This window comes from Elgaria multicarinata, chromosome 8 (assembly GCF_023053635.1).
Source record: "Elgaria multicarinata webbii isolate HBS135686 ecotype San Diego chromosome 8, rElgMul1.1.pri, whole genome shotgun sequence".
NCBI classification, from domain to species: domain Eukaryota; kingdom Metazoa; phylum Chordata; class Lepidosauria; order Squamata; family Anguidae; genus Elgaria; species Elgaria multicarinata.
This window is the reverse complement of record NC_086178.1, coordinates 101,655,371-101,678,777: the sequence shown is the minus strand read 5'-3', so window position 1 is coordinate 101,678,777 and position 23,407 is coordinate 101,655,371. Positions and strand designations below refer to the sequence as shown.

The following is a 23,407-nucleotide window of genomic DNA, read 5'->3' as shown; positions in this document are numbered from 1 at the left end:
GTGGCCACTTCAGGCAGCAGATATTGGAGGGCAGGAAATGGCAGTGAGATGTTGGAGAACAGATCTCTATGTGTGCATGTGCCATGCAGCCTGCCCTGCTGTGCTCCCTAAAACTTTTCTCAGGTGCAGTGGACTAGGAAGCAGAGGTGTTGCTAGGCCTGGGCTCATGGGACTTTTGCATTTCCAAGGGTCCCAGAGCCCTGACTGTCCGCTGAAGCCAATAGAATGCCCCCCCCCCCAGCTTAATTACCATTTTGGGGGGAAATTTTCAAGGGGGACTGCAGCTTAACTCTCCTCTCCCTACATGCTGCCACATCACCCACCCTCCAATATCTTTCCCTACCTCCCTTTTCTCAGTCCCACCAATATCACAGGCACACCTGGTGGGAATGTGACAGAGGGCCTTCTCGGTGGCTGCTCCAGTACTCTGGAACTCTCTTCCCAGGAAAGCTAGACTGGCTCCCTCCCTGATGTGCTTTACAAAGCAGGCAAAGACTTTTTTGTTCCAGCAGGCCTTTGGTGAATGATCTGGACCTCTGTCTGTGCCTAGAACTTTTAAAATTGTCATTTTAAATGTTTACATGTTTAAATATTGGAATATGTTTAATATACTTTTAACTTTTGTATATTTCTATAGGTTTTTAATGTATATGTTTTGAATTTTGTAATGCCGCCTTGAGGCCCAGCATTGGGCAAAAGGCAGGATATAAATAAATACAACAATAATAATAATAATAATAATAATAATAATAATAATAATAATGCTGAGAAAAAACTTTTTTCATTGGTTTGAGATGATCTGGGCAGGGTGCAAATCAACCAATTTTATTTGAGAATACTCAGATGAGAAATTAATTGGCTGCCTTTAACACCTGTAAAATTTAAACACATTATTGTAATTGTTTCTATATTTGCATATGTAGATATGAAGTAGCATAAGCAGATTTGTGTCCTATGGTAGGGTGACCATATGAAAAGGAGGACAGGGCTGCTGTTTCTTTAACAGTTGTATTGAAAAGGGAATTTCAGCAGGTGTCATTTGTATATATGGAGAACCTGGTGAAATTTCCTCTTCATCACCACAGGTAAAGCTGCAGGTGCCCTGCCCTCTTTTAAATCTGGTCACAGTATAGCTGCAGTATAGCTCCTGCAGCTTTAACTGTTGTGATGAAGAGGAACTTTCATCAGGTGCTGCATGCATACAAAGGACACCTGCTGAAATTCCCTTTTCTATGCAACTGTTAAAGATACAGGAGCCCTGTCCTCCTTTCCATATGGTCACCCTAATAGCCTATGGGCTTTTTGGTGCCGAATCTTTTAGGTGCTGACCAACACTAGGATGCGGACCCCAGCGTAGAGACATGATTCAACTGCCATTGCAGTCAGCTTCTGTGTGGGGGAGGTTGTGAAAAAGGCAGCTCGACCGTCTTGTCTTTCTCCTCAGGCAGCAAAATGCCTTGGCCTAGGCTTGTGTAGTTGATGTGGGAAAAGGGGAATGGCTCTGATAGAACTACTGTTGCAAATCACACTGTAGGGAGGGCGTGTCTGGGTAAAGGAGAAAGAAAATGAGGGGGTTGTTGTTGGGACCAGAGGCCATGGGTCCAGACAGAAAGTCTCTGGAGGCCGGGCTTGGCCACTGGGCTGCCAGTAGTCGGCCCGTGCTAGCCCTTGAGTGGAGTCTCAAACCATCTCTCCAGATCCAAAGAATAATCTTGTTCTTGGCCTGAAGGTAGGAGTGGAAATAATCACTAACATAGAAAACAAACTGTCATAAAAGGATGAAGTGTTTGCTCCTTTTCCTTCCTTTGTAGTTTTACAGAACTGATTTTGAATCCTGACAGGAAAGGAAAGGTGGTGATTTGTATTGCCCCCCCCCCCCCTTCCTCCTCATCCCCCAGTTCAAAGAAGTTTTGGAAGGTTTTCTACACTAAGCTGACACATGTTTGTTTCTGAGGTAGGAGTGAAGGCACTACCTTGGCACAGCCATTCTAGCCGGCTGCTGGAATTTTTCTCCCAGCTATAGCCACTATTCCTGGAGTACGAGGCATCAGGGCTGGATTCCAAAGGCAGTTCTGTTCTCTGGACGTTGCTGAAGGTCACTATAATGCTAGGGATGTGGGCTGCAGTAGGCCGTCTGTAATAAGAGTCTTCCCCTCTCAGTCCAAAAGGGTTCAGGTCTTCACCTGTCTTAAGCAAGCATCAAAGAGTAAATGTAAACACGTGACATGGCTGAGTCATCAACAGCCCATGAAAAGAAAAAGCAACACATGTTTTTTAAAAACACATTCTGAGAATCCACCCTGCAAAGTCAAACCAGGCCTCAGAACAATGTACACGTGAGAAGCGGAGTCAGTAAAGGGCAGAAAGGGGCTCCATCACTCCAGCGTTTTATTGCACTCTCGTCATGCCTGGTTTGCAGTGTGATACTCACATCACGGCGTGCCTGTCCTGCAGTCACCCCACCTCTTCCCCTCCATTTTCTGTGTTTTCCTAGAGTGGGGAAAGTCCGGTTTATTTCCTCCATGCGGGACTAAAGCACCCTTACACCCCCATGTATTGCTGTCCTTGCGCTATGTCCTTTGTTGGGTGGGTGTGCTTTGAAGGGAGGTCTAGCTGATGAAAGAGAAGGGTGGGGTGGTTCTCCTCCTCCAGCATGCCATGTCAAACAAACGGGCTTGTTCTGACTCAGTTGAACAACAAGAACCAATGAACTGGAGGGGGAAGGAGTAGGGGCGGGGTGGGGCAGGGTGGAATGGGAGAGCAAACAAGCGAAGGAGATTTCACTGGTGCAGTGGTGATACCACAAACACACGTGAAAGGGACCATTAGCTTGACCTGCTAATGAAACGGAGGTGGAAATTGTGGAGGCAAACCAGGAAAAAAAAGTTGGTGTGATGGAGCCCAGAATAAAATACCAAGAACAAAGTGGGATACTACCATTTGCAACATGTTGAGGAGGGTTTCTAACCTCTTCTTTTCTGGCAGGGCTCTCCACACCAGCACTAGGATGATAAGCAGAACAGCTGAAGGTTTTTCAGCAGGAAGATGCACTGATGGAAAGGCTTCTTGAATCCCTGCCTGTCATTCAGCTCTTAAGGCATGGGACATTCTACGAGACACCTGCCCCACAAAAGGCGGCCGACTAACCCAAGTCCCATTCTCTTCAATGGGTCTACTCTGAGTAGAACTTTAGTTGGATTCTACCCTTAAGAACAAGGCCTGGTCTACACACCATAATATTATGGCAGAGAGCATTGTACTACTTCAGGCTGCAGATAGGAGGAGATACAAGTGCAACAGGTAGAAAAGTTCTAGCCTAAACTCGTCCCTGCTATGCTACTTTTCTAAATGCAAGGAAGGGGTTTGTTATTTTTATGTAGATGAGCATTAAATCATGTGACACCCCGCCCCCTTTACAGTCTGAAGTGATACAGTTCTTTTCTATTGCCTCGGATCTCTACCACTACATAGCACACAAACCAGGATTCATATTAAAGTTTTGTGAAGAAGATTAGACTTTTTGTTAAGTTAACAGTCACCAGTACATCAAATTGTTACCAAATCAACTATTAATTTCTTGTAGGATTGTTATCTACAGCAGACCAAATCAACTAAATGTAGTGATGGAACTCCTTGTATACGTGTAGCTGATCTGAATCCGAACCTGGATCATGATGTTTATCCAAGCCAAATTGAACAGTCTGGAGGTGTCTTTTAATGCAAACATAGATACCTATCTGAGGCCACCAGTTGCAGCATACAACTCAAGCTGAAACAGGGACAGTGTGTAGCACAGCCCTCCCCAAGCTGGTGCCTCCCAGATGTTTTGGACTTCAGCTCTCATCAGCCCGACAACATGGAGAATACTCAAAACATCTGAAGAATACCAGGTTATGGAAGGCTGGTGGAGCATCTGAAAAATGGAGACATTTTTGGCAGCTAACCACATCTTTCTTACCCCCCTCCTCTGACATTTTTGGTTCGTGGCTTTACTAAATGCTCATACCAGATTCTTTGGCCAAGACATGTTAGCAGGCTCCAACCCTTTTGTGCACACTGGAAATATGCCTGCTCAGCCCTACGCTATTGAGAGACAAATTGTCCATGCCACAAGCTATTAATAAAACGTGGAACGTAACTTACCAGGCTATCTTCAAAGATATAAGTTCCAAAGGGTAAGTCCTATAGAAACAGAATGAATAATGAACTGTGCAAAATGTTCTAGTTATGTGGACAAATCTCTGCATTTGTTTTGAACGTGATCATTGGAATAGTAATTTTTGAATCATGCAATTTTTGAATAATCTATATTAAATCACTAGCTGTTCTGACGTATGTTTTCTAAATCCCAGTAAAGTTCCAGTCTAACCCTGTTTACTTAGATGTAGGTTTGACTTAAAGTGGCCGCAGGATTGCAGCCTTAATTGCATGTACACAGTGATGTAGTGGAGTCACAGCTCACAGAAATGCAGTGCTGGCATGTTTTTATTAGCAGGGACGCTGATGTTACCTGCCACTCCTCTCTGAATGCCCTATTCCCTCAGAGATTAGCTTCAATCCTCACAGTAGTTTGTGGGGGAGACACATTTTCCCTGCAACAATATATTGTTCTCATTTGTAATGCAAATTATTTTGGGGGTGGTTTGATCCTGAATGGACCATTAAGACCTACTAGCTTTACAAAAGACCTACTCTTGGCAGGTGGAAACACCTAGAACTGGTTTGTTGATATGGATTGACACAGCTGTTTGCAATTTTTGGACTTCCCTTGGGGGCCTGGCTATGAGGACTGTGATCATGAGCACCTGCACTTCTAAATTCACCATTACACCACTGTGTGTACATGTACTAAGGATGGGGGTGGGGTGTGATTCCAGCAATGAGACCATGAGTTAGAATAATTATTATTCCTATTAAACAGGAGAACAGAGGCTGTGAGATAATGGATTGCTCTAGGCTTATGCCCCTGTCCACAAGCAACTCTTCCAGCTATGCAAAGTGAAAACTAATCCCCTGCTAGATGGTAGTAGAGAGGACTGTTGGAGCTAAGGAAGGAAGGAAATTGCTGCACTAGTGAAAGGACAACAAACATTTTCTAAGGAACAGCCAGGCCATGGAATATGCAATGGCAAACAAGTCAGTTCCATGAATGGGAAACTATGTTCCCTATATAGCAGGTTTTAAAATTTACACCAAGAAGCAGATACTGAGCTATGAAGTATAATAATATGTACTACTACTGGCACTGCTGATACATTATAGTGCAGAAGGAACCAGTAAGTTATTTCAACTATGGGCTTCTCTAAATAATCAATTTATAGCATAGTGGCTGCTCATGGAAGTTTGTGGGCTGGTTTCATGATGTTGTCAACAGCCAGGATGTCTCCTGCAGTTCCCCCCAGTAATCCTGTGTTTTTATAATACAAAGATAATCTGGAGGGGATCTACACTAGTCAAGTTAAAAAGTGTCTTACCGTTTTTAAGTGTGTGTTTGGTAGTATTTTGCCACATGACGTTCAGTTTGTGATGTTTTATTGTTGTCTGTTCTCCGGTTTTTATTTTGAACTTCTCTGAAATAAGTCATTCTATTTGGTATGATGTGGCCGATTTCATCGTATTAAATGGGTTTCCTGTAGTTCTTAATTAGCCAATCGCATTCCTGGGGGCATGTTTATGTAATTTCCGTGCCCAAAGTTGGAGCCGTTTTTTTCTTTCAAGTCTATTTTTTGAAAACATTTTTAGTTTCACTTTTGGGAGGCTAATTGCTGGATTGTTTGCTGGTGGAGGATTCTCTGAGAGAAGAGGAAGTGGGAGGGGAAATTGGCAGATGGGGGAAAAGAACAAACAGATTTCTTTTCTTAGTGTGGCCAGAAGGAATGCATTCCCACGGAAAGAGAAAAGTAAGTAAACATTTTAAAAATTGCTCCGTTTTAAATTGTTCAAAAACAAACCATTCAATGACTGTAAAAACAACGTTTCATATACTAATGTAGATCCCCTCCGGGTATCTATTTATGGTGGGATTTATTCTGCCAGTAGATGGTGCTGTTTCATTGCAGCCTAGTCTTTTCAATAGCATTCCCTTTTCAATTCAAAATCACATGGTTGCCCTTGGTTGCCGTCTGAACGAGCCCATTGTGAATGCAAAAAGATCTAAGGCCTGGTAAGGATAGGGGTCCCATCCCCCCACCACCAATGTGGAGAACCTCTATAACAGGATGTGAAAAATTAGCATGTATTAGGCATCTCAAATGGAAGGAGTTCAGTATATGGTATCATTGTCTTGCTTTCCTTGTCTGTCCCACTGCCCCTTTGAAAATTCACATGAAATATTCATCCCACAGAGGTAAATGGTATACAGTGATATTCACCTCCATCACAGAAACATCATCTGCATCCACTGAAATCTATAAAAGAAGGGAAGAAAGAGACACAGTAGCAGCACAAACAATTCTTAGTGTTGCATCTTTTTACACTCCTTCACAGCATGGTTCTACCCTGCTATATGACCAGGATAATTCCATACACAAGTTATGGTTATGTACTCCTTCACTAACGGTAATTTGTGTTGCACGCGGTGTAACTATGACAGGCCAGCTGCAAGTGAAGTTGAGTATTGGATGAAAACGAGGGGACTTCACAGGAGAGGGATGAAAAATGGCCAGTTATTGGATATTCTTTATGCCATCCCAGGAGTAGGACCAGGACTGCACAGTGAAATATATGTCCAAATATACGATTATTCCCCGTTCCATAGGCCAGCCCCATCCTATTTCATCCTGTCCCACCCAGCAGCAGCCAATGAAGTTGGAGGGGCTGTCTGAGATTATTTCAGTAGACAGAAGTCAATCATGGAAGAGCAGCAGGTGCATATAAGCTACAACCGGCAAACAAACATCAAGAAGTGTGTAACAATGGGGCTGCATTGCTGAATTTGAACACCTTTGAACTATGAGCATACAAGGGAGAAAGCAGGGAAATGGATGATAAGGGGCCAGTGGTAAAAAGGCACAATGCACCAAGTGCAAAAGGAAGCCCTTGCACAAACAAAGGCACCCAACAGAGTCCCACGAGAAAGAAGCTGAATGAAGTGTGTGTTTTGTGCAGGGCTGGGGTGGGGGCCAGGGAGAGGGAACACACTAGCAACAGTCTTGGCTGCACACAATGTTGCTTTGTTCCCCTCTGGCCACTATTTATAGGAATGCATTACTTATGGCACACGACAGCAGGGGCAGGGAAGTGAAACCGTCTTTTGGATTTTCCAAAACAAAAAGCCACCATATAAAAAGAAGCCAAAATGCAAGAGTAACAATGGGAGAATAAAAATAAAACCAGGTGCATATTCTGCCAAAGCTGCCCTTATGGGCACACATAGTGAGGGAGAGCTAGAAATAGAATGCTGGGTGTTATACCCCACCCCACCCCATACTCACTAGGGCCATCACATTTCCCCCTGGCTTTCAGATCAACCTGACATGCAGACATGAAGGACACAGAATGGCATTTTCCCCAGTGGAGAGATAAATGGTAGGAAAAGCTTCACCTGTTAAACTTTATTTTTATTGATTATTATTATTTTTTATTTATTCATGGTTACATCTATATCCTGCCTTTGCCCCCTCTTGCATGGTCTTTCTCCTCTCCCCTTTCTCCTCACGTTAACCCAGTGAGGTAGGTTAGGCTGAAAGCCAGTGACTGGACCAAAGTTACCCAGAGTCCTTCATGGCCAAGTGGGGACTAGACCTTGAATTCCCTGCATCCTAGCCCAACACTCCTAACCACTACACCATACACTAGTGCATGCTTGTGCATGCATGTATACTTGTGCATGCCAGGCTGCTATGCAAGCCACAGGAGTGGCGGGGGGGGGCAATAAAAAGGCAGCACCCATAGGGTGACCATAAGGAAAGGAGGACAGGGCTCCTGTATCTTTAACAGTTGTATAGAAAAGGGGATTTCAGCAGGTGTCATTTGTAGGCATGCAGTACCTGGTGAAATTCTCTCATCATCCCAAAGTTAAAGCTGCAGGAGCCCCGCCTAGCATGACCAGATACGAAAGAGGGCAGGGCTCCTGCAGCTTTAGCTGTTGTGATGAAGAGGGAATTTCACCAGGAGCTGCATGCGTACAAATGATACCTGCTGAAATTCCTTTTATATTCAACTGTTAAAGATATAGGAGCCCTGTCCTCCTTTCCATAGGGTCACCCTAAGCACCCATAACTGACAGCCAGCTCCAGGCAGATCTAAACTTAAGCATATGGGATAGAGGTTGGGAGGGCTACGACACATCAGTAAGCCACAGCTCCTCTTCTGCCATAATTTGTACTCACAAACAAATGCTTCCACGTGCATACAGCCTCCCCAAGGTAGTCCAAAACCACCTCCCCATCCCACCTGACTCCACTCCGAAAATCTCAGCTGCATAAGAAATACTTGATGCTACATGCTGGGCAGAAGAATTCTGTCATTGTTCTTCAAACTCGGTGCCGTTCCTCTGGCTTGTGACAAACATCGAGTTCTGAGATTTGAGGACCTATCAAGACTTCTGACAAGTGCCCATCGAATGATAGAAATGTGAGTGGGAATGCGGACCGGTTTCATATTCAGTTGCTTTTCTATTAAAAAGTGCTTGTCACTTTATGCTCCTGTAAACCCCCTCCTTCAAATCTTAGTGGTCTTGGACATGCAGTCTCCTGTGCTGCAGAACTGCCCCAAAGCTGCTGCAGCAGATGTGAAAAGCAAAATCCAGAGGTGTGAATGAGAGAGGACTGGGCTCATACTTTTGAACAAACAAGATGAAACGTGAAGCAGCTGACGGTGAGTTAGTGCTGGAGATTGGAATTAGGCCAATAGGTAATAGAAGTGGGAGGAGACTGGAGTGATGTCACAAAGGCATTCAAACCTGCATCTGTATGCAGCCTTGCTGAGATTTCTATAGGGAAGGAGCAAACCCCACCCCCCTGATGTTTTGGACTAAAACTCACATAATTAGTGATGATTGTCCGTACTGGCTGGGGCTTTTGTGAGTTGTAGTACAAAACATCTGGAGGGCACCAGATGCCTACACCAGGGGAACATGGGTGGGTTTTTTTGGAGGGGGAATTTCTCACAACTGAAAGGTCACAGGCAGACAAAGCATAGGCTGTTGAGTTTTCTAATGACACCCCTCCTACAGAGGTCAGTAAAGGTGTTTGGGAGGAAATGATGGAGAGAGAGAAAAAATACTGATGTAGAATATTATATGGAACGAGGCAGACATCTGTGAGCTTGTCTAATTTGACAATGCAGCGTTTAGTTACCTTTTCAAAAATCCCCGAATCATGGCTTTTCACTTTAGGTTTGACTTTGATGTCATGCGTTTCTGCAGTGTCTTGGCCCATTTCATAGGAAACTTGCCCGCTAGTGCCTCTGGAGTTCAGACTAGAGAGGTCAGCCTCTGTGTCAGTCCAATCCTGCAGTGATAATACCAAGATGAAGGCTTTTATAGATTCTCAGTAGGTTCAATGACTTTCCCTTAACCACTAAAGTTTGGTGCCAAATAGATGTTAACACATAAAAAGAGCTAGAAATAGGAAAGGAGCGTCAACAAATCCTGCCACACAGGGAGGGTTTACCATAGCGACAGAATCAAGTGGTAAGGCTGGTTCTGGAGGGCAAGTACCCCGTCTAGCTGAAAATGGGACGTGTGTGTGTATAGTTTGCATCTTTGAGTGTACCTCCATTGGAAATAAAAGTGCTGTACAAAAAAATCAGGGAAAAGGTTAGACTTGGGATGAGGAACCTCAGGCTTGTGGGCCTAATCTGACCTGCAGAAGTTCCCCATCTGGCCCACAGAGGGTGCCTGCCTCCAAGCCCCCACCGCCTGGGTGAAAGGAATCCCTGCTGTTATCTCTGATCACTAATGAACTTTCTCCACCACAGGCTTTGCACACTGCTCATCATCTCATGACAAGTGGACATGAGGTCAGGGACACAGCTGGCTCCTGGAGGAGCTGCTCCTCCAATGGCTGCCCAAGTCCTATTCCCCATGCAGAGAGAGGCACAGAGTTCCATGTCTTCGTGTGGAGAATAGCTAAATGGGTATGGGCGGTGGGGAAAAACCAGATGATTTCAGGGAGGGAGAAGTGCTTCAGGGGCAGAAGGTGGAGCCCCAACATGACATCATCTGGCCTGCAGCATTGGTCTGGGGCTGGTGGGGGAATCCAGCCCTCAGATAAACCAAGTTTGACAACCCTGGGATAGACTAAACCTTCCTCTCCGATATGGTCCTTTTCTATGTATTAGTGAAGCTTCCACCCTTGACATTGATCACTAGGCATCATATAATTTTGTCCTATCCTGACCATGAGAATGAGTCCATGGAATAAAAGGAGGCTCTGGGGTGGAGTGGGGGGCTGACCCTACCACACTCAGTCAGCATAGTTCAGAACCTCAGACAGATATCTTGCTCCAGGAATAGCTTTCCTCAAGTGTGGGCTGACATGTGAAAGCTGCAGGAGGGGCCACACTAACTTTCCCCAGTCCCAAAATCCCTGCATTGACACAGACACCTGCAAAGAGGGGAAGACTTCACATTGACTACTGTACATGCAAACCTTCACATGAGCAGGAACCCCGATTATGTAGGCTTCCTGATCATGTGGCACCTTCACATCTACAGCAATGCACACAAAGGCTCCTTCTTTGAAGACATCCATATCTGTGCACAGCTGCTGGCATGGGATGGGGCCAGTCATGTGGTGACAGAGCAAGCTGGCACAGTTCCTGGCCCTTCCAGCTCACCTGCTGATTTATAACAGGTGAGCCCATGTTTGAAGAGGACTAAGATATGGAGCCCAACCGAGCCCTTCTGTACTTCCTAGTCCAGGCTCCTCCCCCTTGTTGTGAGTGGAGAAACTTAAAGGGGTGGTATTCCATCCTAGAACCTAGCAGTCCATTGCCACCCCAATAGTTCTCACCTGGTATGTCACCTGCATTGGCAAATAGGCTCTCTAAAGCATGAGGCCCTTGCGGGTGAAGATGCTTGGTGGAATCTGACTCAGGTGCTGAAGATTTGGGGAGGGGGTATTCTGGTTAGGGAGACTCAGTTTCAATAGTTTCTTGATTTTGGGACTCAGACTTTGTGTTGAAGCACTTTCATAGAATTATAGAATAGCAGAGTTGGAAGGGGCCTACAAGGCCATCGAGTCCAACCCCCTGCTCAATGCAGGAATCCACCCTAAAGCATCCCTGACAGATGGTTCTACATGAGGCTCTTATTATACACTCATGTTTCCTAACTCACAGTAGTTTGAGGGTCCTGTACACAACATTGTCATCATCCAGGGCCTCTCCCACTCTTTGCAACATTTCCTCAGGTTTTTTAGACTGAGGAAAGAGTGGTATAATTTAGAAATGGCCGAATGAGACTCTTGTGTATTTACCTAATTCTGCTATACCACAGCGCCATCTAGTGGCTGTATAATGAAACATAAAGAAAGGCAGAGAAAGAAAGGCGGGGAGTGGGGGAGCTAGGAAAACCCTGTGTAAAGGAGACTATCTTAATCCTGCAAAGAATCCGGAGTAGAAACTTCAGTAAAGGTGCAGGTTAAAAGACTCATACTGAAAAGCCAAGGGTCAAAGGACCCTTCTTCCAAGGAGGTCACCAGGATAGTTTTCCTAAGTACAGCATTTTCTTTCTATGTTTGTAATATCTCTTAGCTGACTTTTCCATTTGTAAACAACATTCCCAAAATGATGAACATTCTTGCCTTTTTCTATAGGAGTGAATGGCAGCCATATGGGACTATACTGTTTAATGGCACATTGGTAGTATATTCAGAGACTCCCAATTTTGCTTCTCTTCCATAACCCTTGCTGATTGCAGCCCACTTACTTTGTCCCATAGAATTCAAAGAGACCCATGAAGCCCATTCCTATCTACATGGTCCCATTGAAATGTGACAAAGAAACATAATTCAGGAATTGGTTTTTATTTACATGCTTCCATCCCATCAGAGTACTTATCCTTAGGTATAAGGAGAGGACTGAGAGATGTTGACCTTTCTGAAAAGAAAAGGCCCATTATGGTGTCCTTTATACATGTATATGTAAAATGAAAATAGACTCTCCAAGTTGATTTCTTTTAACAAGATCTGGTTTGTTGGTTTTTAAATCGCGATATAAAATATATGGAGTTCAGAACCATCACAGCGGAAAGCCCCTGTAAGAATTCAGAGCATGCCAGCTTGCCCTAAAAAACACATTAGCTGAGAAATGTAACAGCTTAGAGGACATAATAGCATTTTTGTGTTTTTAGGTCTTGTCTTAAACACACACACACACACAAAATACCACAATAATGTGCCTTTAATAGCACAGGAGAAGAGTCTCTGACTCCCCAGTGCAGAACTACATCCGGCTTCTGCACAAGGAAGAACATGTGGTGGTACTTAGCAGTGAAGCAGCAAGCTGTCCAGAGCTTGTGTGAGAGGTGGGGCGGGGTGTCATTTGATGGATTTGTCAATTGGTCTAAATCTGCCAGGAAATCTTCTAAATACAGTCTGCTTTACCTACAAAAGCATTAGCGTTCAATTCATTAAAGTACACCCTATACCCTTGTGAGGGCTGCAGGTCTTGTTATTGTTGCAGTGATGAGATGCCTTCCTTGAGTAATACCTCTCTCCTGGCATGAACCTACCCCATATACTACATTCATCATCTAAGGCCTTATTCCAGGTGATTCCTCTGAAGGAAGTTTGGAAGGTGGCAATAAGGGAGAGGGCTTTCTCGGTGGTGCCCCCGCCCCAATTATAGAATTATCTCCCCAATGAAGGCTGTCTGGCACTATCTTTTCAGTGCCAGGTTAAGATCTTCCTCTTCACTCATACAATGTGGTTTTAATCAAGTCCTGGGTTTTTCTTTTTGTTAATTGTTTAAAATAGTTTAAGATATATGTGTGTCTCTGTGACCCTGCTCAGACGACCTGTTAAGCCACGGTGGTTAAGCATTTTGAGCTAAACATTATGGCTTCGCATGTCATGTGAACCGTTTCTAACCATGGTGGCTACTGACCAAGATGCACGCCCTTCGGCCACATTTGGTAACACATGTAGATTAAATGTCTGGAGGGAGATTGCACCTGCTGGCTCTGTCCCCGTCATTGCATATGCTGCTGGTCCCACCCACTAACTTCCATCATCCCTGACCATTGGCCATGCTGAGTGGTGCTGACGGGAGTTGGAGTCTGACAAAATTTAGAATGAATTTTAAAGTGCTACTAGTATTAATATAATTGAATTCTGTTTCAAAAAGCAGACACCCAAGTCTTGTCAGAAGCTCACATGCAGCACCAAAGTGCCATAGTCCCTGTTTGTCACTAGCAGCTGACATTCAGATATGTAACACATATCAACTTCTAAATCTAAGTTCTCCAAAACACCAAAACGGACTACACTTACCAATCAATTACATTTGAACATAACAATAAATGATGGCTTATCATTACGTGAACAAGCCTTGGGCTCTTGTGCCCTTTCCTCCACCAGCATGGTTGCAAGGAGGCGGTCAGACACATTCACCTTTTAACAAACCACAGTTTAGCAATGCACCCAGACCCTGACAAACTATGATTAGGGTTAACTATGGTTTACTGAAACAAGCCAACTTCCAACCATAATTAAGATTAACCACACTTTTGGGTTCAGATATAATGATTTACTATGGTTAATTGAAAATGGCTCCTATGGCCAAATCTTTCTTTCTTTCTTTCTTTCTTTTAAAATCACCAAGGGTCATTTGCTCAAGATCCTGTGTATCTAACACTGGAGGCATTGCCACAACTAAGCTCTATGCTGGCTTATTGTATGCCCCTTCCTTGTTGTTATATACTAAGACAAGGTAGATGAAGGATTTCCTTACCGATTCACTGTCTGAGACTGAGGACAGCCTTCGTTTTCCTCTTGGCAGCCCGTTTATATCAGAGGACTGGCTGGTTACAGTGAGGCGTCTGGTGGAAGGGTAGCTGGAAGATCTGGAGTCTCTGTGGGAAACTCTTAGCAGAGGTCCCAAGCATGGGAGGAACTTTGCAATCGCCATTCTAACAGATAACAAATTCAATCAATCAATTTTTCTTCCCTACCAAAATAGAACCGAAACATACACGAACATGCCCTACACATACAAAAATATCCTAATTCTATTCTGCACTAGCTAAAAATGTATATTCATTAAGGGAGAGAGACTTCTAACATTATAAAAGGAAATGGCAGGCAGATACCACTATACTGTAAAGGAAAGGAAAAGAACCTCTCGTGCAAGCACTTGAGTCATTGCTGACTCCAAGAGGGACGCCTGCTTTCGCTGACGTTTTCTTGGCAGACTTTGTAGTGGGGTGGTTTGCCATTGCCTTCCCCAGTCGCAGTTACCTTTCCCCCAGCTAGCTGGGTACTCATTTTACTGACCTCGGAAGGATGGAAGGCTGAGTCAACCTGAGCCAGCTGCCTGAGAACCAGCCTCCGCTGGGATCGAACTCAGGCCGTGGGGAGAGTTTCAGCTGCAGTAACAGCCGCTTACCACTCTAAGCCACACTGTAAAACCTACACACATCTGTAGAGTCAGAGGCATATGGCTGACAGTGTATACTTTCATCATTACACAATACAATGAGATATGTTTTCCCATCTGCACTGAGAGTCATGTTGGGAGGCTGCAACAGAAACCTTACATCTGAAAGGGCACACTTCTAGCCTTCGCACATGTGGTTCCCAATCCCTGAGCAATGCAAATAAACTGGGTCCACGTAGGTATCTCCCTTGCTGGATTAGAGTGTGGTAAATGCAACAGTAGAAAAACCCCTATAAGCCCAACTGCAAAAAGTGGGTAGCCTTCACGGCATAGTGTAAAGCAGCCTTCCCCAACCAGGTACACCCCAGATGGTTGGACTACAATGCCCATCATGCCCAGTCAGCATGGCTATGGACCATGCTGGCTGGGGATGATGGGAGTTGGAATCCAGAACATCCGGAAAAGAATGATGCAAAGGGCCAGTTCTGTTTCACATGAGCTTCACCCTAAGCAATGACTCCTTCCACACTGTGATTTTGTTATTGAAAGAACAGCAGCACCCTTGCGTAGCTTGGCATCAACTTAAGCCTCTCTTCCCAGATGGGGGGAGGAGAAGGGAGCTGCCTAGTTATCAGGCCTACTGGCCAGAGGGGCTACCTGGAAAAGCAATCCCATGATGGAGGAGAATGGTTGTAACTTAATTTCCTTGCTGCTTTTATTCCGTTCTTACTGTTTTCATTGTTGTTGGTTTTAATCATTTTTAAGATCACAGCTGTTTTTATGATGTGGTTTATTGTTGTGCCCTGCCTTGGGAGGGCTTTTACGCTGAAAGGTGGCCAAGAAATGTTTTAAATAAAAATAAACAAATTTCGCTTGGCAGCATTTCCGTGTGATGAGCAGATCATGTGCAGCATCTGGACAACCAGTGCATCTGCTTCTGTTGCCTTGCCCCCCCCCCTTGCTATCAATAAAACAATCTGATCTTTCATACAAACTTGCACATAAAAGCGTCACTGAAATGGAGGGTGCTTCCAGAAGAAGGGCTTCTAAATGGGGAGGGGGAATCTCTCTCTCTCTCTCCCTCTCTCTCTCTCTCCTGCAGACTTATTGTGCTACTCAGTGTATTGGTCTGTACCAGGGCCGGATTAAGGTCAGTTGATGCCCTAAACACAGCGCAACAATGGTGCCCCCTTGGCCCTTCCATTGCTTAGCTGGCAAGACATTAAGACTCAGTAAGTGCTGAAGGTGAAATAAGACATTAAAAACTCAGTTTTCTTCAAGGCCACTTTCCCCCACGCCAGAACACACAACTATATTAAATATAGACTGTTTTTATTATATTTATTTAACACTAAATAGCAGCAAGCAATATAAGCCAATTACTTACTTATAACTAGGACAACAGAAAAAAATACAAATTTTCATCACTGTTTTATGCATTTTTTTTAATAAAACTGTTATAAGAGGAAAAATGCAAAAAATTATTGAAAATGATTTTTAATCTGGAATGCCTTAAAATTAGATGGCTACAGATATGGTACCGGTACTCTGTGGTGCCCCCATCCCTTGGTGCGCGAAGCACGTGCTTATATTGCTTAAAGGTTAATCCAGGGCTGGTGTGTCCCACTGTAAATTAATAAGAATCCAGCCACAAGCAAGCAAAGAGATTTCAACAAATCAGTAAATTATCACTTAAGGCCAGCAGTGTTTTCTGACTTGGCATTTCAATTGGAGAAGACTCGACTAGCCACATACCTTCTACCTACACCATACCTTTAATAGTTGGGCATATGAGGGGGCATGAGGTAGGAGAGAAGCTGTACCTACTGAAACTCCCTGTTTGTGCACAGCTATTCAAATGGCCTTGTAAATAAGACCAAAAATGTTACTATCCTGGAATTATTTTACTAGCCTATTGCTAGCAGCCTACGTTTCCATGCTGGCCATGGAGGTGAGGAAGTCCCCTCCGTCACATTCAGCAGGGAGATGCAGGAGACAAGCAAAATTTTGCATCCTTCATGGAAACTAGCAGACTAGTAAAAACAAAACATCGTCTGCCTTCTGCCAAGTGTGCTGGCAAAGAAAGGATGGATCTGAGGGATGGGTTTCCCTTCCTGTCTAGCCAGCATGGAAACCATCCAGACTGGTGGAAGAAGGAAGGAGAGTTCCATCCCTCCTGCGTGGAATTTCTCATTGCCTCTGGCTACCAGGCAAGTTGTTAAATACAAGGCTGTATGAAAAGTACAAAAGTTGTGTCCTCCTCTATTATTTCTGGTCATCCTAAAGGAGACATGTCTTTTAAGGCAAGCTCCACTTCTTGACCAAAGGTGAAGCTTACCTGTATTTGGGATGGGCGATGGCATAAATGATTGGGTTGTGGATGGCAGAAGCCTTGGCAATCACTGCAGGGATGGAGTTCATGAAGGGTGTGAGGATATGGGAGTACCTAAAAGCAAACACACTTTCAGACTCAGTTCTGCCAGAGGCATGTTTAAGCATTTTTTCCTTCTTACATAATATATGCCACATCTGAATGCTCCTCCACAAACATTTCCCAAGTGCTAGTCGCACAGGCCGAGTTCAGACATGCAAAATCTCTTCCACACACCTCAAGTGAATTTGGGGGTGCATTTACATGGAGAACCAATTGACCGGTCATCTCTCTGCCCAACGGCACCATATATGGGAAATGTTCAGTCTAAAAGTAACAGCTGAGTTAACAGCACAAGACGAATACTAAAAGCAAAAGCCTCTAATGAAAAGCAACAGTCTGTCAAAGCAAAATGATGCACAAACAATGAACTGGGTAAAACAATGTACATACGCTTTTTCTTTTAAGTCGCTAAACTGCAGCACCAGCATTTTTTTTTAAAAAAAAGCCATAAAAACAAGACAAAAAGGAGCTGGTAATTAAAGGAGTAAGAGCAGAAAAAATGCCCAGCGGCAAGTAACATCAACATCTACATTAGTAACTACTGGTAAAGTAAAATGGATGTCTGCATTGATAACCTCTGATAAAGCCCTATAGAAACAAGAATGGCTTCACCCACTGGCCAGATGCTGACAGAGAAATAATCACATGGGGTGGGGAGTTCCCATTGGGAAGGAGTTCTGCAGTGTGAGTGCCACAGTGGAGATAGACTTTGGTCCTAAATTTGGCCAACGTGGGTGTGATGATACATTTATTATTTATTTATCCCGCCTTTTTCCTTCAAGGAACCCAATCCATCTCCTCTCCATTTTATCCTCACATCAACAACCCTGTGAGGTAGGTTGGGCTGAGAGTCTGTGACTGGCCCAAAGTCACCCAGTGGGTTTCCATGGCCATGTGGGGACTAGAACCAGGATCTCCCGACTCCCAGTCTGACACTTTAGCCACTACACCACACTGGCTCTCATGTATGTATATTATGAACCTGTAGTTATACATGTGTATTAATGTTAGGACTCCATGTGTTTATGGTAAGTAGTTCTAGAGTGACATGTGCAATGGTATATTTGCATATGTAAGATGATTGGCTGAGTGAGCGAGTACGGGTGTGGGAAATGAGGTGTGGTATATAAACAGGGGGCTCTGCTTGTGTAGGGCAGAGAGGGATGTAAATAGGGCTTGTAAAAAGAGAGGGTCAGAGACAGGGACAGAGTCTGTGGAGAGGGTGAAGAGAGAGAGAATTTGTGATGAAAGAGATTGTGATGAGACAGAGAGTGATTAGGATTTGTGTGAATGAGATTAAAGCTGATATTTACCGTTCAACTTCATAAATATGTAAATAATAATAAATACTTGTTTTATAATATCCTATGCCTATGGCTTGTGGTTACATAGGGATAACTGTACTAAGGGGAATTACAAAGGTCAGAGTAAAAGGCCAGTGTGTCCTCACAGCTCGAGAATTAAGTGTGTTGGGTCTGAGGTAAAAGTCCTGGTGGCTGCGGTACTGAATGTGTGTGGTAGAAGGTGTTGCCTGTTGTGGGAAAGGCCTCATGGAAAAGGTATTCTCACGGGGGAATAGGCAGGAACTCCACAGTGGGCAAGTGATGGAATGCAGAGCAGAGACTCTCGCTCTGATCTCAGGGGAAGAGTCAGGCTGTTTAGAGCAAGGATGGACAGAACGTAGATCTCTAGATATTTTGGACTTCCACCCCTCTGCCCCAAAATCAGGAGATGGGGGGCAGACCTCTGCACTACTGAATTTCTGAATTTTTATTGAATCACTACTTCAAGAGCTTTCTACAGATATGACTGAGCTTTCTGGAGGCAATTTCTGCAGTCCTAGCAGCATCTTTGGGGCTTTTTATTATGCCAACATCATGCCTCATTCATGGAATTTTACAGGGGATCCAGATGTCATTGGCTCAGTTCAGACAACACGTTTCTCTACATTGGTTTTAGAACTCCACGGTGGAGTTTTTATGCCACCATTGAGAAATGCGTTGTCTGGAGGGAAAACTCCACCCCTTGGTGGAGTTTTTTTTTTAGAAAACACTCCACACTGAATATCTAAGCTGTGCAGAGGAGAGTTCCTGCACAACTGTTGTGTTGTCTGCTGTGTGGAGGGCTCAATGGAGTTTTCCATTGCATTGAGTGGACTTTTCCCACTAGCTATAGAGTTCTCGGGCAAGAGTGGTGAAAGGAGGGAATGCCACTCTAGGAGAGCCCCTGCTATTGTTTGTTTTCTGCATCAATGGCTGATGGGATACCATCGGGAGGACTGGGGTAGGAGAGAGAGCAGAGGAATCGTCAATCAAATGTCACGATGGATTTTACTCAACTCCATGGGAGCCCACAGTCACACAATGGTGGAGTTAGAACATGTGTGGTGAGTACCTCCTAAAAACTAAATCGTTGAGTGGAGTTTTCCCACTGTATAGAGACACGTGTTGCCTGAACTGAGCCACTGCCTTCTAGTTGTAGCCCTGCAGTGTTTTCTCACTGCTTCTTCCATCTTTTTCCTTACCACAGAAAAGCCATTTAGGAGAATAGCTGCTCAATGGCTTCTGAATGCTAGAGCTAACAGGCAGGGCCAGTGCTACCATTAGGCCAACTAGGCAGCTGCCTAGGGCGCAGACCTCAGAGGGGCGCAGTACTGCCCTTTAAGGGTCACAGTTTTATACAAATTAGCTGTTTTAAGAAAAAACATAATAAAAGGAAAATATAATAGTTCAGAAACTCTTCTTGAACAGCTGAATCGAAGTTGGCAATTTGGGGCAGGGTGCAAGTAGCTTGCCTTGCCTAGGGTGCAAAATAGTCTGGCACCAGCCCTGGCTAGGAGTCTTCCTTCTAGAAGTACCCTAAGAATAGGGAGAAGCAGCAGCCTCCACCGACTCCTGTCGCTGTGCTGTCAAAATGTGTGGCAAAAACAAACAAACAACAATTTGCCACTGAAAATCAGCAGCAAACCATTACAGAATGCTACAATTGCCAAAGTTAGATTGTATTCAATCTAAATTGGGCAATTCTACCATTCCATAGTGGTTTGCCACAAAATAGCAGCAGCAAATCAGCATTTATTTATTTTTTTAATCGTCAGGGTGGTTGGGTGGGTATGTGTGAACACTCACCATGTCAAAGCATCCCTAGGGCTGCATCACATGGTGTTTTGTTCTTTGCATGTCTGCATAGGCTTGATCCCAGATAAAGCTAAAAACCTGTATCTGTGAGGTCACATTTATTTATTTATTTATTTATTTACTTTATATACCACCCTATAGCTGAAGCTCTCTGGGTGGTTTACAAAACAAAACAAAACAGTGAACATTAAAACAAGTATACAAAAATTTTAAACCATCAAAAAATATTAAAACAATAGTATAAAACATTTTAAGCAACAACAGTTCTGGGGTCTATTAAAAAACAAACAAACTTAGCATATGTTGTTAAATGCTGTTACATGCCTGGGAGAAGAGAAAAGTCTTGACCTGGCGCCAAAAAGATAACAATGTTGGCGCCAGGCGAGCCTCATCGGGGAGATCATTCCATAATTGGGGGGCCACCACTGAAAAGGCCCTCTCCCTTGTTGCCATCCTCCGAGCTTCCCTCAGAGTAGGCACTCAGAGGAGGACCTTAGATGTTGAGTGCAGTGTACGGGTAGGTTCATGTTGTCAGGTATTGTGGTCTCAAGCAGGCAATGACTAACACATACACCATTTATTATTTGCCCAACTCCAGTTATTGCTGCAGGACATGGGGCTCTTCCTGAATCAGAAACTTGGGATCCATCATTGCTTGGCCATTTTGTCACATAGCTGTTCCCTTATAGACATAATATTGATAATTACCCTGCAAAAGCCATGAGAGCTATCACGGAATATGGAGACCAGGAGATTACATAAAGCAGGATGACCATCAAGGCCAGTTTGGCCATTTTCCACTCATTCTTCATTCTTTGGAACAGTCGTTGGGATTCTTTACTGCTGTCCGGAGTGATTTTTTGAACAGCCCTGGAAAAAGCAAGCATATCAAGAAATGACCTCGTAGAAAAAAATGTGGGATGAGCTAACGCAGCATGTCGTTAAATACAGGTAATGGCTTGGATCCAAAGATCCACTTTAATGAAAAGAAGCACTTTCACTGACGCATGGATGTGTTTGCCAATTCCTGTTTCCCTCCTGCAGCTTCTTGTGTCCCGCAAAAGCCACCTTGGAGGGGCAAGGACCCTCTAAGGATGTTGAACATCATTCACTCTGAGGGCTGAATTCAATTTCAGAGAAGCTCTTACGTGCCATATTCCAGTGCTGGATGGGACCAAAGGCAAAAAGGGTCAGGGCCGAAAAACAAAGAAACCAACAAAAACAAGGACAATCATACCAGCATATTTTAAAGCTAAGTAACCAGGCCTTAGGAGAGGCATTTCAGCCTTTTAGAATGGGGGAAAAACTGCACCATAGCTGAGAAACCACCAAACAATAGGTACTCAGGGGAAAGGCTGGTGGCTCCAATGTCAGGAGGGCTGTGAATCCACTCTAGGTTTCAATCAGAACCAGCCAGAACTCTGAAGGAGCTGTCCAAGGTGCTGAAACCCAGAGCAGATTCACAGCTCCACTGAAAATGGAGCCACCAGCCTTTACTGGGAGAAGGTTCAGGAAAGGGGGAGTGGCCATCTGGGGACCCCAGGTGGCTAGATTTGGCTTGTGGGGGATGAGGTTCTGCACACCTGGTCTGTAAGGAACATAAGGAGGTGTTTCACACCAGGTCTGGCTATTTGTTCATTGAGCCTGGTATTGCTTGCTCTGACTGGCAGTAGCAGATCTACACTACCGCTTAAAAAATGGTTTATAACGATATTGACAACTGTTGGGGCCCAGGAAAAACACTCTATACAGTTTTCAAACCATTTTCAAAGTATTTTATCCTGCTTGATGTAGGTCTGACCCCAGTCAGGAGGGAAATAATAAGTCACATACTTTAGACCAGTTACAAAATTCTGCTTTTCTTGGTGGGGGGAAAAAACACCTTAAAAAGATGGACTATTGGTCTAATGCATCATGTCAGTTCTTAGTTTCAACCGTGCTTCTCATTCATCTTAAAAAAATTAGTCTGGTTAACACCAGTTCCTCTGTCTCTTCTAATCCTGAGTAAGATAAATAGTAGAGTTACTTTCTAATCAGCCACTGTAATAACTATCTACCCTTTTGTAAATGAATCAGGTGTGCAACAAAATGATGTGGACTTTAGCTCAGAATCTACAGGCATTCTGCCTTTACTACACATTCCTGTTCTGTTTCCTGGTGGCTAGAGGTCACAACATATATTTTTTTAATGTAATCTTCCGCTAAAAGCAAACAATAGGAAGCTAAAAGTAAATAGGAAGCTGGCTTGTGGGTGACTCACCTGTTTGTATCCTTGATGGCTCTGAAAATGAACACGTAACTGTATATGATGGCAATTAGGGGAATGAAGAACACAAAGCAGAAGAGGAGCATCGTGTAGGCACGGACCGATGGGGTGAAGGTAATATAATCCCAGGAACAGGAAGTCAGGAGGCCCTCCGGAACATAAGCACCTTCGTGGAAAAGCAGAAAATGTTTGCTTTTGTAAAAAGAAACAAAAAGGTTTTTTTCCACTTAACAATTAAAATGATATTATAAAACGGATGTCAAGCTTGCCAAACTCATAATAACACTGTAACAGTCATCATGGGATTTTGAGTAATTAGATGTTATTAAGTTATATGTTCTTGGGAAGCTGTTTAAAAAAAGGTTGATAAAAATTGATAAAATTCTGAGCTTTGTGGAGAGAATGAACGGAGAGAAAATACTCTTCTCTCTCAAAAACATGGGGGCATCCAATGAAATTGCTTGGCGTTAGGCTAAGGCCCCAAACCCAAGGGAAGACAGCCTCTGGAAGTATTTTCCCTGCTGCCACAAAGTGCATTGTCAACTCACAGAATTCTTTGCCGCAGAATATCTTCATATGAATTCAAGAGTGCTTGGAGAGACATTGGCTCTGATCTGAACTTCTGTTCCATTCACAGAGTGGAGTTCTGTACTGGAAGTGAGCATTTCCATCACACCACGCCCCCCTCTCTCTGCAGGCATCTGATTATTTTATTTATTTATTTATTACATTTATATCACACCTTTTTTCCTCCAAGGAAGCCAAGGTGGCGAACATAATCCTCCTCCTCTCCATGTTATCCTCACAACAACAGCCCTGTGAAGTGGGTTGGGCTGTGATTGGCCCAAGTCACCCAGTCGGTTTCCATGGCTGAGTGGGAACTAGAACTCGGATCTCCCAACTTCCAGTCCAACACCTTAGCCACTACACCACACAATCATCACCTCATCTTTGGGGGATCCTCCGAAACACAATGGCATGTGGTGTTGGGGCTGCAGCAGGAAAGGGGATCAGTGAAACCCCTCT

The 23,407-nt window shown here is 44.0% G+C and overlaps 1 protein-coding gene across 1 annotated transcript in view; it reads right to left on the bottom strand.

The window, feature by feature from the left end:
• Positions 1–1,899: 1,899 nt before the first annotated feature.
• The window catches only part of OPN4 (opsin 4), a 46,571-nt gene continuing 25,063 nt past the window's right edge, over positions 1,900–23,407 (bottom strand). Inside the window, exons 5-12 of the mRNA XM_063133109.1 lie at positions 22,376–22,547; positions 20,824–20,985; positions 16,883–16,990; positions 13,900–14,077; positions 9,300–9,452; positions 6,372–6,407; positions 4,144–4,182; positions 1,900–2,187 (exon numbers count right to left, since the gene is read on the bottom strand). Of these exons, the coding sequence (XP_062989179.1) occupies positions 1,900–2,187; positions 4,144–4,182; positions 6,372–6,407; positions 9,300–9,452; positions 13,900–14,077; positions 16,883–16,990; positions 20,824–20,985; positions 22,376–22,547 (1,136 nt within the window). The remainder of the gene's footprint in view (positions 2,188–4,143; positions 4,183–6,371; positions 6,408–9,299; positions 9,453–13,899; positions 14,078–16,882; positions 16,991–20,823; positions 20,986–22,375; positions 22,548–23,407) is intronic.